The following is a 13,158-nucleotide window of genomic DNA, read 5'->3' on the forward strand; positions in this document are numbered from 1 at the left end:
CGAACTTTAGCTGTAAAGGGATTATTCCAAGTAAGGCAAGAGCAGGATTGAAGTCCACAACATCACAAGTGAATCACTTTGTAATGGTCAACAGAGAGAAGGAGAGAAAATCAGCCCAATATAAAATTATTTCAACTTGAATTCAAACGATTAATCGATTAATCAATAACTTTCACTCCAATGGATGACTTATTTCAGTATTTTTTGAAGCAAGAAATTCTTTCTTTGTCATATAAGATAATGAAATCAATGTGTTTTGGTTCTGGAGTGTCGGTTGGACAAAACAAGCTATTTGAAGTGGAGTTGAAACAATCGGTTATTTAAAAAGTCAATTGAAAATGTATCTGCGAATAATTCAAGTTGTTTTTTTTCTGCCATAAACACCTAATGCTCTCTAGCTCCCTATATATATGTAGATTTGCTGCTTTCCTCTTTGGTTTATGGACTGTTGGTTACACAAAACAAGCAATGGGAAGGGGTCTTCCAGAGCAGTCAAATATTTATTGACTAAATGATTAATCGATTAATCAGTAAGTTTCACTCCAATGGATGACTTGTTTTAGTATTTTTTTAAAGCAAAAATACCAAACATTTGCTTTTCTTTGTCTTGTATGATAGTGAATTCAATGTTTTTTGGTTGTGGAGTGTCGGTTGAACAAAACAAGCTATTTGACATGGAGTTGAAACAATTGGTTATTTAAAAAGTCGACTGAAAATTTCTCTACGAATAATTCAAGTTGTTTTTTCTACCATAAACACCAAATCTTTTGTTCCAGCTTCCTTTTTTTTATGTGGATTTGCTGCTTTTTGCTGAATACTTGGTTTGGGACTGTTGGTTGCACAAAACAAGCAATGGGAAGAGGTCTCACGGGGCAGTACAATATTCATTGACTAAATGATTAATCGATTAATCAGTGATCAAATTTACTAGAACAATAGTTTCAATAGTTTTTAACAATTTCATTGACCTAATGGTTAATGATTTAATTGATAAAATAATCATCAGATAAAACAAGAATCAAAATAATTGGCAGATGGTCGTTATCCATAATATAAACTTCTTGTATGTGTGTGTACGTGAAGCAGCAGTGACTGTTCACATACGCTTTAGCTTTCCTAAGAAGCATTAAGATGAAAAAATGTCTTCCTACTTAATATTCTTCCTCACATCACTGATGTCTGGTTTGCTCTCTCCTCCTGCTCAGAATATGACAGACACCTAGCAGCAGCAGTGTCAGCAGGGAAAACCATGGCGACGGCCTACCTGGACCCCAACCTGAACCATGCCCTCCTGGGAGGCGCCAAGTCACGACTGAGCGCGGGGGGGTCCGACCGAACCATGGCTGGCTCCGTGGACAGGGTTCTTAAAGTCTTCCATCACTTTGAAACCAACACTGAACACAGCTGTTGGTCCTCCAATATCAGATATGGAGATGCGACCGATGTCAGGGTAAGAAGTGACACACACACACACACATATTTTGTTCCATACATGCCAATAAAAATACAAGGGACTCTTTACAATTTTATGCAATCCAAAAAAAACAAAGCCAACCTCCTATAGATGTACATATTACATTTTAATTGGACAAAAAAATAGATAATATTCCCACCCTATTTCTAAATAAGCAAACATTGTATTTCACAGTGGTAATATGTGGTCCTATATGTTACAGTTTATCCCCAACAGCAGTTTTAAATGTGGATTTTCTGCTGTTAGTCCTCAGCTTAAGACCCTAACTGTCAGCTCCGATAAAGGAAACTCGGCAAACAGAGAAAATGTTTCTTGCAAATACACATAACCTCGGGTCACACTCATTGTTTGTGTGTTCTTGTGCGTAGGTATACTTAGCAGTATGCTTTTAGATCCCCTCCCATGACGCAGAAACTACTTAGCACAGCTCAAACTTTAGGGATACGTCACTGCAAATATCCTCTCCCCTCTTTCTCCTTCAGTATCTAGGTCAGACCCCCCCCCTAGCATTTTACACAGCAACACACATGCTTCTGTGAGCATAATTGTGCGTGTGTGTATGATGTCTGTCAACTTGTTTGGGTGGGGATGTCATGTTAAATTGCTTCAAGTAACGTACACACTCACATGGACTGATGCGCTAATCGACCTGATGCAAAATGCTAAAGAGTTAGCACACTGAGGTATGGCGGACTGACTTGGCTATAGACTCACTGTTTTTGTCCACCGGGCATCTTGGTTTTTTTAGCACTCAACACAGTGTTACAGATGTGTTCGGTGACATAACTAGGGCTGTACCACTGGAAATAAGGGGGTAAAATATTGTTATTAAGCCCAATTTGTCCATGCATAACATTAGTATTAAGTCTTGCATCTGGTCTAAATTAACATTTGTGTTTATGTTAAAGTTTGTGTGTTGGGAAAGTTTATAAATGTTGTTCACTGTGTTTCCAGGGAATCATCCAGAAGATTCTGGACATCCACAAAGTGCGCTGGACATCGTGTTTTGGCCTGCGTCTCACCAACTGCCAATCCAGAGACCAGGTGCACTGGCTCCACCCCGACATGGGCGTGTCCCACGTCAGAGAGAATTACGAACAGGCACGACCAAACGAGGAGTGGAGGTGGGAGAAGAAGGCCGCAAATATAGCATGTCTGACACAGAACTGTTGTTATGTGTTGAGTGGTTGTAAAGGTGATTTCAGATCAGGATTTATTGTTGATGGTTGTGAGCATAACCATTGGCATTAGCGGGTTAGCAGGCTAAAAACTAGTCTGCTGCTTTCACTATTTAACTTTATAGGTGTAGAAATGAGAAATCAAGTTGGCTTGTGATTTCTTGGGTTAAAGGTGAACGCTACTGAACGCTGCACAGAACAACAACAAAAAGCTGGGTCAATTAAAGCAAAATCGTCTTGTCCAAATCCTCATAGAAATGACAGCAAAACCATGTATGACCACATCTAAACTTAGGCAGTATTTAAGTCAGATGAAAAAGTTACCATGCAAACTGGGTGAACTTTATTGACTGAGACAAATTGTGTCTGACTTGACGTCAGACTCTGCAGCAGGTGCGTGCAGGTCCTTGAGGAAAGAACTGTCTTTCAAAATGATTATTTTATTGGCTTTTGCCTTTATTGAGTCGGACAGTGGATAGAGTTGTAAATGAGGAAGAACCCCCGGCCGCTGCGTCGAGGACTGTGCCTTTACACATGGGGCGTGCGCTTTAACCACTGAGCTAAACCGGCGCCCGGAGGAAAGAACTTTTGAGAGACCAGTTTCCTAGACATTAAACGTGACTTATTTGGCCTTGTAAATTCAGTCAAAGTCGCATCTCCTCAGACGGCAACCTCCAGCAGTCTGCCCTGTTGTATACCAAGGTGGCAGAAGTGATTTGTTGCAACCGACGTCAGGAGAAATAGTGCGACTCGTCTGCTGTATGCTGATGGGAGGCCCTGCGTGCGTGTGGTTGTGTTGTTATGGCAGTTTGGATGTTAATGCACTGGCGTATATTATGTTTATTGTGGTTGGTCTTGGTGCTAATGCTATTGTGAGGTGCAGACCTTTTGCTCTGTGGACATAAAGAGAGAGAGAACCAGATGCCTGCTTTGTTCGACTAAGTCAACAACTCTTCTTGTCTGTCCTGCGCTGATATTTCAATCTGTGTCCTTATTTGCATTATTGCATATCAATTTTCCTCCCCTCCTTCTGTCTCTTTTGCTCCCAACTTCTTTTCCTTCCTTGTCATACTCTCCTTGGTAAAATGGTATTGTTTGTGCCACTCTGCATAACAAACTCACTCCCCCCCTTTTCTTCTCGTCCACTGTAGGTATGACTTACGGATCCGGTATCTTCCAAAGGGCTTTGTTCAGCAGTTTACAGAAGACAAACCTACACTCAGCTACTTCTACCAGCAGGTACTCACACTAACCACAGTCGACAAACACACGAAGGCGCAAACAGATTTCATTTTCAGCCAGCAGCTAGTCGGCACAGAGACATATGGCACTGCTCGAAGAGTGTGTGTGTTTGCCTTTTGAATCTAGGTCAGAGGATATGTGTGGGTATCTGAATGTGAGATAGATGGTTGGCATTTGTTGCATGTAGAGATAAATGACTTGATATTCATATTTTTGTTATGTTTATTCGTGTCTCCCAGGTGAAGAATGACTACATGACGGAGATCGGGGAGCAAGTGGAACAAGATGTAGCTCTGAAACTGGGCTGTTTAGAAATCAGGTTGGTCATGCTCACACAGTGTCTCTTTGAGGACTTTGTTGATGAAAACTTAAAGCTGCAATGTACTACAAACTACTGCAAACTACTCAAAAACATTATGTTCCATGTGGCTGTTTGCTTTTTACATCAAAATCAGAAGTTTGCTCTTTGCAGAGATTAAACGTTTGCCACTTTGAAACCATCATATTCCTTCTATTTTTACCTTAACATGCAGTAAAAGTAATACAGTTTTAAATAGTTTCCTTCACAAACACATTTTTCGTAATGCAATTCTATTTAATTTGAGCAGACTTACTGTGTATAAACGTGGGAATTAAATTACAGTCCTTAAGAAGTAGTCCTTTAAATGTAGGTGTGTCTGCAGTGAATTGATCTGATCTTGTTCTCTGTCTGTGTCCCACTGATGTCAATTGTAGGAGGTTCTTCAAAGAGATGAGAGGAAACGCCCTGGACAAGAAATCCAACTATGAGCTACTTGAGTAAGAATTTTTTCTTCATGAGCAAACCTTTCTAGTGGTACATGACGTGTTTTCTGGACCTGGAAATATACCTTGTAACCCTGCAGAAAAGCAAGGACTGAAAGACAATATTATACCTCAGTTTTCAGTACAGGGTTCCATCTGCAGTCCCTAAAAATCTATGGAGTTAAATTTGTGTCTTTATTATGAAATCAAACGGAACAGATTTGAAAGCAAAACTTTCCACACTGTGATCAAAAAATGTTTTTGAGAGCAAAAGTGTCGACACTGCAATATAAAAAATATTTTATTGCAAATAAAATAAGTTTTCTTTAAAATGTATTAATGCAAATCCAAGAGTTTTGTTTGAAAATCCAAAATTTTTGTTTGTGAATCCAAGTTTTGTTTAAAAATCCAAAAGTTTTTAGCGATTTTAAAAGTTTTATTTAAAATTCCCAAAGTTTTTTTTTAAATTCCAAAGTTTTGTTTGAAATCCAAAAGTTTTGTTTGAAAATTTGAAAATCCAAAAGTTTTGTTTGCGAATCAAAAAGTTTTGTTTGCTGTTGAGCTGAATCTTGTGGGCGGGGCCGAGGCTGAAAGTTGTGAGACATGTCTCTTACATCTTTCAGCCTAGGTCTCGCAAAACAAAACTTTTGGATTTGCATGAATACATTTTTAACTACAAATGTATTTTATTTGCATAATAAAGACACAAAATGAACTCCACAGAAATCTGGATGAGTGGAAAACAATTAAAGAGACTGCAGTGCACCATAGCAAAAAGAAGCAAAATTGTTCTGTAGAAAGTGTAGCAACAGTGATTAACGAATGAGTAACATTTTCAACTCCACGCTCCATCACTTGTGTTATACCCATTAACTTTTACAGATGTATGTGAGTGTGGCTGCCTTGTCTATGCCGGCTCTCTGGTTTGCTCCCTGCTAGATGAATGCTGATGAACATTAACAAACTCCTAATGAGGCTTTGCTCTAACTTGGACCGACTCTAATGAGCTGCCCTCTTCCAATGAAGTCTTTCTTTTTTGCCCGTCAGCCTAACGAGCTCTCCAATTAACCGAGAAGAATGCCCTCTGTCTTTCCGCCCATATCTCTTTGTCTTCCTCCTCTTAGTCCTCCTCTCTGTCTCTCTTCTCTCTGCTCTCATCCTCTATTTTTTGTCTGTTTTTCTCTGTCGTTCTTCTCTCCCTCTCTTCCTCTCTCTGTTGCATATTTTAAACCAAAGAGAGAGGGAGATGGAAAGCGCCGTCGGGGCTTTGATGACGCCAAGCTGACAGTTGGCCATGAGGAGCTGTTGGGCTCTTGTTTTAGCATCATTGGCCAAAATAAAATTGCAATACATTTTGGTTAGTCGGCCCCTAACAATGGCTGCTGACCATCTTGAATTGGCTGCTTAGAAATGAGTGTCTTCTTTGTTCTGGTTAACAAATCAGATATTTCACCAATTTAATTTGACATGTTTTTTCCCTTCCCTTTTTTCGTGATTGCAACAGCAAAAAAATCACCAATATGGTGCATTGATGTCAAGTCTTCTAATAAATTTGCGGCTGATTTGGCTACTACTTATAAGAGAAATAAAAGAAGGAAGAAAAAGGTTAACGTTAAACTAGCTGAGAAGCTAATTATCTTATCTGTGCGAGTCTGCATCATCCACAGGTCCAGCGTGCCTTCTCTTCAAACGCTCGCACATTATCGATGTGCTCCTGCGATGAGCAAGGTCCGCTTTACAAATGTAGCGGGCGATCCTTTGCTTTGCAGCTTCGGGGGTCAAAAGCTCCCAGACTTTAGAAGCTTTTGGACGCGATGGTGTTGCATCAGCTGCCGCTATGTTTTATCTCTTCCTGGTCGCTGATTTGCTTGCGCAACTCTCAGCAGAGATAGAAGGGATGCGAGATGGCTCACCCCTCAGCAAACTCAGGGGTGATGTGAGAAAACGATGTTTTGTCCGTGCATGCGTGATGACTAGGGATGCACGATATTGGATTTTTTGCCGATATCCGATATGCCGATATTTTACAACTCATTTAGCCGATTACCGATACCGATACCGATATTTTTTTCCCACACACCTAATTGCAGAGATCACCAACTCTCTTCTGTATTGGAACTAGCGTACAGTATAATGGTGATACTCTTATCACATTTGTTACAACGGTCGGGGTGACGGGTCTTGAGATGGTTAATCAAGTTTGTAGTGTTGAAAGACTTTGCCTTGGCTCCTCCTCGCATCACCGAAGCTGAGCAGTCATTGCAAATAGCAGTTTTGCGATCTATTTCAGACACTTTGAAAAACTTCCACACCACGGACATTTTGGCTTCTAACTCTCTCATGCTGCAGGTAGACACACGTGACGTCATCACGCTGCGCCGCGCAGGTCTTCTTCGCGCCGGGGACATTGCGCCGAGGTCGGGCATTTAATCAAGTATGCAGCAGCCCATTATTTTATCGGTTAATTATATCGGCGGATAATAGTTCATTTTTAAGCCAATATCGGCCGATACCGATAACGTGCCGATAATATCGTGCATCCCTAGTGATGACGTAACTAATCGACAATTAAATTACACTAGTTTTGCCATCGATTTTTGTCGACTTATTGTTGCCCCTCTATTGGACAGTATTAAAAAGAATATTGGGATATTACAGACCCTTTTTCAGATTGTTTTTCAAGTTTAGAAGATTGTCTCAACAGATTTCTATTAGTGCAAAGATGCTAGGATAGTGTATTTTGCCAGCATTTCCATGCTTTTATACGTTATAGGGAGAAAGAAACAATGTCTGGTTATTTGCTTTTATGCAGCCACTGAACATATGTGCATGTTGGAGATCAGCTGGCTGCAGTTGGTAGCAGTGCTTGTGGTTTTTGAGCTAATGTGAAGCGTGTAATTAGCAGGCTTTTGTAAGTATCCAGTTCTGTATTTACTGAATCAGTGTTTGATTCTTGTTGCTCCTGTGATGCACACAGCAGCTTTGATCATGATAGAGAGAACAATCTCAGGGGTGACGTACGGCATGTTTTATGAAGTAATTCTTTCGTAGACCTGATAATGGACAGCTCAAGCGCAACAGTACTGTTTGCATATGTTAGCAATAGATGAGAGAATATTTTGAGCAGATGCAGGTTAAGACAACAAGGGGCCCACATCTAAACCCTGTTGTACGCCACACACTATAATAAACCCATAATACTCTATGTGACCTATGGTGGAGAAAGAGGAGGGTGAAAGGATGATGTAAGCTGTAATCTTTCTCTCCACTCGTTCTCTCCTCCCCCTCTGTTCCTCTGTCCTCCAGAGGAGTTTGAGTCATTAGCTAGCTTCCTGTTTTAGCTCTGCACATCTTTCTTTGTCTCTGTGGTCACCCTCTTTGCACTCCTCCCTGCCTCTCTCCTTCTCCTCAGCCGCGTCTCTTAGGAAAAGATGAGTAGTGCTCCGCAGTCGGCGCTTAGTCACAGCTTTCTGTTTCTGTTTCTCATCTTCAGCTGTTTGACCGCCTAACTGTTGCTGCTGTTGGTAATTGTTCTGCAGAGGAAAAAATTATCTGCTGAGATCAGATAAACACAGAAATGCTTGACAATTAGCATTCCTCGGGGTAATTACAGCGTAATAAACATGCCTCTGTGTCTCTCTTTCCAGGAAGGACGTTGGTTTGAGGCGATTTTTCCCAAAAGACCTGTTGGATTCAGTCAAGGTGAGAATGAGGACTTATAAAGTTATATGGAGATCAAAAGAGACGGAGAAACGTGTCGTCACATGGACGTAATGCGCATAAAGAGAGTGTCTGATCAAACTTTTGCTGCTCTGGTGGAATGAGTGAAAAAGTGCTCTCCCTCATTCAGCAGCTGCGACAACACCGCCCACCCTGGAGTTGCTCAGTTTCCAAAAGTAACCAAACTTTGTGGTTTTTATGGACAGCTTTTTAGTTTTAATGAGGACTTCCCCGAACCAATTATTTTAATATGTTAGTTTGTTGTCAGACCTTGTCTTTTCTTTTCTGGCTGACAGATTGTGAAGCAGGCAAAAACTCAAGATTAAGATGAAATCTCGGCCGAATAAGTAATGAACTTTTAATTAATGATCAGTAAGAGCATGTGGTTAGTTATCAGCCATTAGGGCCACTCAGGGGTGAAGTGGATAACATTGATTATCTCATTACAATGGCACCTGTCAGTGGGTGGATCAAGTGAATCTTTTACCCTCGAAGTTGATGTGTTAGAAGCAGGAAAAAAAGGCCAAGCGTAAGGATGTGAGCGACTTTGACAAGGGCCCAATTGTGACCTACAAAAAGTGGTCCAAGGAAGTAAAAAGTGAATCGGCGGCCAAGGCTCATTGATGCTCTTGGGGAGTAGGATGGCACGTGTGGTCCGATCCAACAGAGCTTCTGTAGCACAAACTACTGAAAAAGTTAAAGCTAGATAGAAAGGTGTCGGAACACAGAACATTGCATATGGGGCTGCGTAGCCGCAGACCGGTCAGGGTGATCATGCTGCTCATAATGTTATGGCTGATCTGATACTGTTGCATGTTGAAGGAATCCAGGTTTCTGAACATTGCCTGCCATGTGAGCAGGTGTCTTGTAAACCAGATATAATAGGAAGTGTGTGTTTAGTTAAGCCGGGCATCTTTGGTATGTAGCAGTTGAGATTTAGAAACAAGTTTAAACACACCTGCAGGTACGTGATCAGAAATATGGACCCCCTTTATGATCACGAACACAAAACTTTTTTTGAGCCTGATTTTTGACGTCCGTTTTTGAGGTTGATTTTTTACGTCAGTGCCGGCGGTGTCTTCAACGTCAGTTTTGAAGTACATTTTTGACGCCAGTTTTTGAGGTCGATTTTCTATATCAGTGCCGGCGGTGTCTTCAACATCAGTTTTTGAGGTAAATTTTTGATGCCAGTTTTTGAGGTCGATTCAGATGAACTCACATGTTAAATAAAGCGCACTTGAAAAACTCGTCGTCTGGCAGATTTAGAAATGTGCGCGTTTGTATGTGACGTCTGTGTGTGCCTGCATAATGAGCGGTGTCTGTGTCAGTGATAAATTTACGGCACGCGTTTATGGGGAGGGTGTCTGTGTGTGTGTGTGTGTGTGTGTGTGTGTGTGTGCATTAAGGAAAAGCCAAGTGACCCGAAAAGGTCTTGATGTCAGCAGGCGGGCAGACAGATGCTCGGCAAAGGGAGAGAAACGGGCTGCGTGTGTGTGTGTGTGACTGTGCGACCCTCAGGTCACGTTTAAACCCACTTTCTCTTTCCAACAATGAGAGGGGAGGGGGAGGCGTCAGTGTGCGCCTCCTTGTGCCCCCACCCTGTCTGTCGAGGCCCGCCGACTCCCCCCTCATCAGCTGCCCACATACCTCCTTTACCTCCGCTCCTCTTCCCCTCGTTTTCGGCTCTTTTGGCAGACATGACAGCACACACTCCCTTGAGGCCGGTTTTTATAGGCCATGAGGATGCACACAGTAACACACATGTGCAGTCAAACATCCACAAATTGGTACATCTGACTTGGTTGTAGATGTCCAGACTGATTCTAAAATTTAGAGTCGCTTAATTGTTTTTTTTTATTGTATAAAGTTTGTTTATATGTACGATACACGGCAAGCACAGAGATATTAATGGAAAAACAGTGAGTAGAAATTTAAGTTACTTACATTTAACATCATTAGTCGTAGAGCTGAAATAATTTGCATAAATCTAAAGCAGATTACATGCATAATTATAAATTAGCAGTTAGCATATTAGCAGTTAAAGAATGTATGTTAATGTAAAGCAAATGACAAAGTGTCTGACACATCTGCTCTTACGTGCACACATAGATGTGTGTTAGAGACGGAGCGAGCGCAGCTGTCATTTACGTTGCCGTCGGTCGCTCTGGTGAAAGAGAATGGTAGTCATTTAATGGGATTATTCTCCCTCAATGGACTCTACTTCAACACACACACACAAGCACACACAGCCCCGCAACCCCAGAGCAGATGGCTGTGGTAGTAAACAGTGAGTGATGTGGCCTGTGGTGAAGGCGTTGTAAAGAGCAGAGTCTGTTCATTTATATCGACAGGCTGGGCAGCAGGTTCGGTAACACTGACCTTTGGTGGCTCCTGAGATCAAAGTTTGAACAAACCAGCCCAGCTGGAGCTGAGCTGAAGAGTCTGTTTCACCCCCGTTACTTTTATAACTGACTGAATTACTACTTTGCTGAGAGAAATATTTAGAAGATAACATAGATTTACGTATTTTCTAAAATGTATTGTGCAAACTATGTTGATTTAAGAGCACAAATCACAGATCACCTTCTTTACTTATCAAATATTGAGGGCTTTAAAACTAGCCATTTTTTGGAGAAGACCAAAAAGGGTGTAGTATAGTGTTCTATGATTTTGTAACATTTTAATGATTCATACTTGTTTTAAAAGCTTTAAAAAAGCAAAGTTTTATTATACTGTCTAGACAGATAACGACTTACTTTATGTAGTGGTGACTCAAAGTTATTTCTGCAGCAATGATGATCCTTCTTCTGAGTTTTAGTGGGGAAATTTAGTAAGAATACATGCAAATAAGTACTACTGGAGTTAATTTAGTGTCTTTATTATGCAATCAAACAATAAAGTTAAAAGTAAAAGTGTCAAAACTGCAATCAAAAAAATGTTTTATGGCAAATAAAATAAATTTGTGATTAAAAATGTATCAGTGCAAATCCAAGTTTTGTTTTAAAATCCAAAAGTTTCGTTTGCGAGACCTAGGCCGAAACCTAGGTCCCGCCCAAGAGATTCAGCTCAACAGCAAACACAACTTTTTGATTCACTAACAAAACTTTTGGATTTTAAAACAAAACTTTTGGTATTTCAAACAAAACTTCTGGATTTCCAAACAAAACTTTTTTGATTCGCAAACAAAACTTTTGGATTTTGAAACAAAACTTTTGTTTGCAAACAAAAAAAACATTTTTTTTATTGCAGTGTGGAAAGTTTTGCTTTCAAACCTATTCTGTTTGATTGCATAGTAAAGACACAACATTAACTATATATCAATATAATAATAATATATACTAATATATCACTACATTTTAAACAGTTGAAAGCTACTTTTATGAGGTTGAAACTTGTTGGTGTTTTAACTGAAGAGTGAGAGAGTTAATGTAATCATGTGTAAAGGAGATAACTTCATTACTTGATTACTTAAAATCAACTTTATAAGAGATACTAACATACCACCAGTTACCCAACAGATGGAACAAAGAAACCTCATGGACGCAGCCATAACTGAGTTTTTTCTTCTCTAAATACACCTGAGTGTTTATATAAATCTGTCAAAATGCTGACTGTGAGTTGTCAGCAGAGCAAAGTGACATAACTGGGGTTGCTACAGCATTAGCAAACATGGTGATGGGGAGGGAGATAGCCACTCTCAGCACTTCCTCTCAGGAAGGGTGGACACTGTGGACTGACAATATCCCTGTGTGAGTCTGTACGTGTGTGAGTCTGTCGTGTGTGTGTGTGTGTTGGTTAGGTCGTGGAATTCAAGGAATTAAAACACTGATCCTATCGAGAGCACAAAGAACACACATAAGCACACACACATTACTCTCTGTGATCACATGTGTGTTATGACATCTGGTGAAATGACACACATATCTGAACACACAGGGACTCTGCAGATTGCTACAGATGTGTGTGTTCGTAGGTTTCTTGATTCCTTCAGGCTTAATGAGGCGACAGCTGGCGTCATGGCTCTGTAATGCTGAAATCGAACGTAGATATTCAGGCTTTTTATTGACAAGTGAATAATAGAAAGAACAACATGCATATATAAAGTATTAATAGGACTAACTCTGTGCACAGAGAGGGGTTACACACACTCTACATCCCTGTATTAACTTTTTCATGCATCTTTAAACCATCCAGGCCCTGATTGGTCGATTCTGTGTGCCTAATTTACATTTAAAGTCAATAAATCAATGCAACTGATTGTTGAACTGTTCATTTATTTAGTGTAGAAAGACCTTCATGTCGACTGTAAATCCACACATCCTTTTTTTAAGCCTGGTCTGCAGTGAACCAAATCTCCTCTAATCTCCATCTTAATCTATATGTGGAGCTATTTATAGACTGGTGTGGTCGGTACTGCATGTGGGCTCCTGAACGTGTATCTGTATTAATGTTAGCGTCCTTAATGCTGCATGTATGAGCTTAGTTATGGAAAAGACGGGGGTCATATGACGGGGGAAGGGGGTTAAAAAGGTCGTTTTGGTCAGGGTTAAATTCCTCCTCATATCAGTTTGATATACGTCAGATGAAGAGGATTATATAGAACATCGTATATGTGTGTGTTGCATATCTCTATGTCTAGAGTGAAGGATTGTAAATGTCAGAACAATGTTCCCAGATGGATTTTCTTTCTGTCAGATCCCCATCTGTCAACTCCCTGGTGACATAACAGACCTCCAGAAGAAAGACAAAATGAGAAACTAA

The 13,158-nt window shown here is 40.5% G+C and overlaps 1 protein-coding gene across 3 annotated transcripts in view; it reads left to right on the forward strand.

The window, feature by feature from the left end:
- Nucleotides 1–13,158, forward strand: part of ptk2aa (protein tyrosine kinase 2aa) — a 69,837-nt gene that overhangs the window by 27,091 nt on the left and 29,588 nt on the right. For all 3 annotated transcript variants that reach the window (XM_069681162.1, XM_069681161.1, XM_069681163.1), the window contains exons 3-8: nt 1,206–1,450; nt 2,429–2,598; nt 3,804–3,891; nt 4,134–4,213; nt 4,630–4,692; nt 8,325–8,379. In XM_069681162.1, coding sequence (XP_069537263.1) covers nt 1,250–1,450; nt 2,429–2,598; nt 3,804–3,891; nt 4,134–4,213; nt 4,630–4,692; nt 8,325–8,379 — 657 coding nt within the window. In that variant the 5' untranslated portion in view covers nt 1,206–1,249. The remainder of the gene's footprint in view (nt 1–1,205; nt 1,451–2,428; nt 2,599–3,803; nt 3,892–4,133; nt 4,214–4,629; nt 4,693–8,324; nt 8,380–13,158) is intronic.

The sequence above is a fragment of the Semicossyphus pulcher genome, unplaced genomic scaffold (genome assembly GCF_022749685.1).
Source record: "Semicossyphus pulcher isolate SPU_LCO1_2020_fin unplaced genomic scaffold, fSemPul1.0.p SCAF_5, whole genome shotgun sequence".
NCBI lineage: Eukaryota > Metazoa > Chordata > Actinopteri > Labriformes > Labridae > Semicossyphus > Semicossyphus pulcher.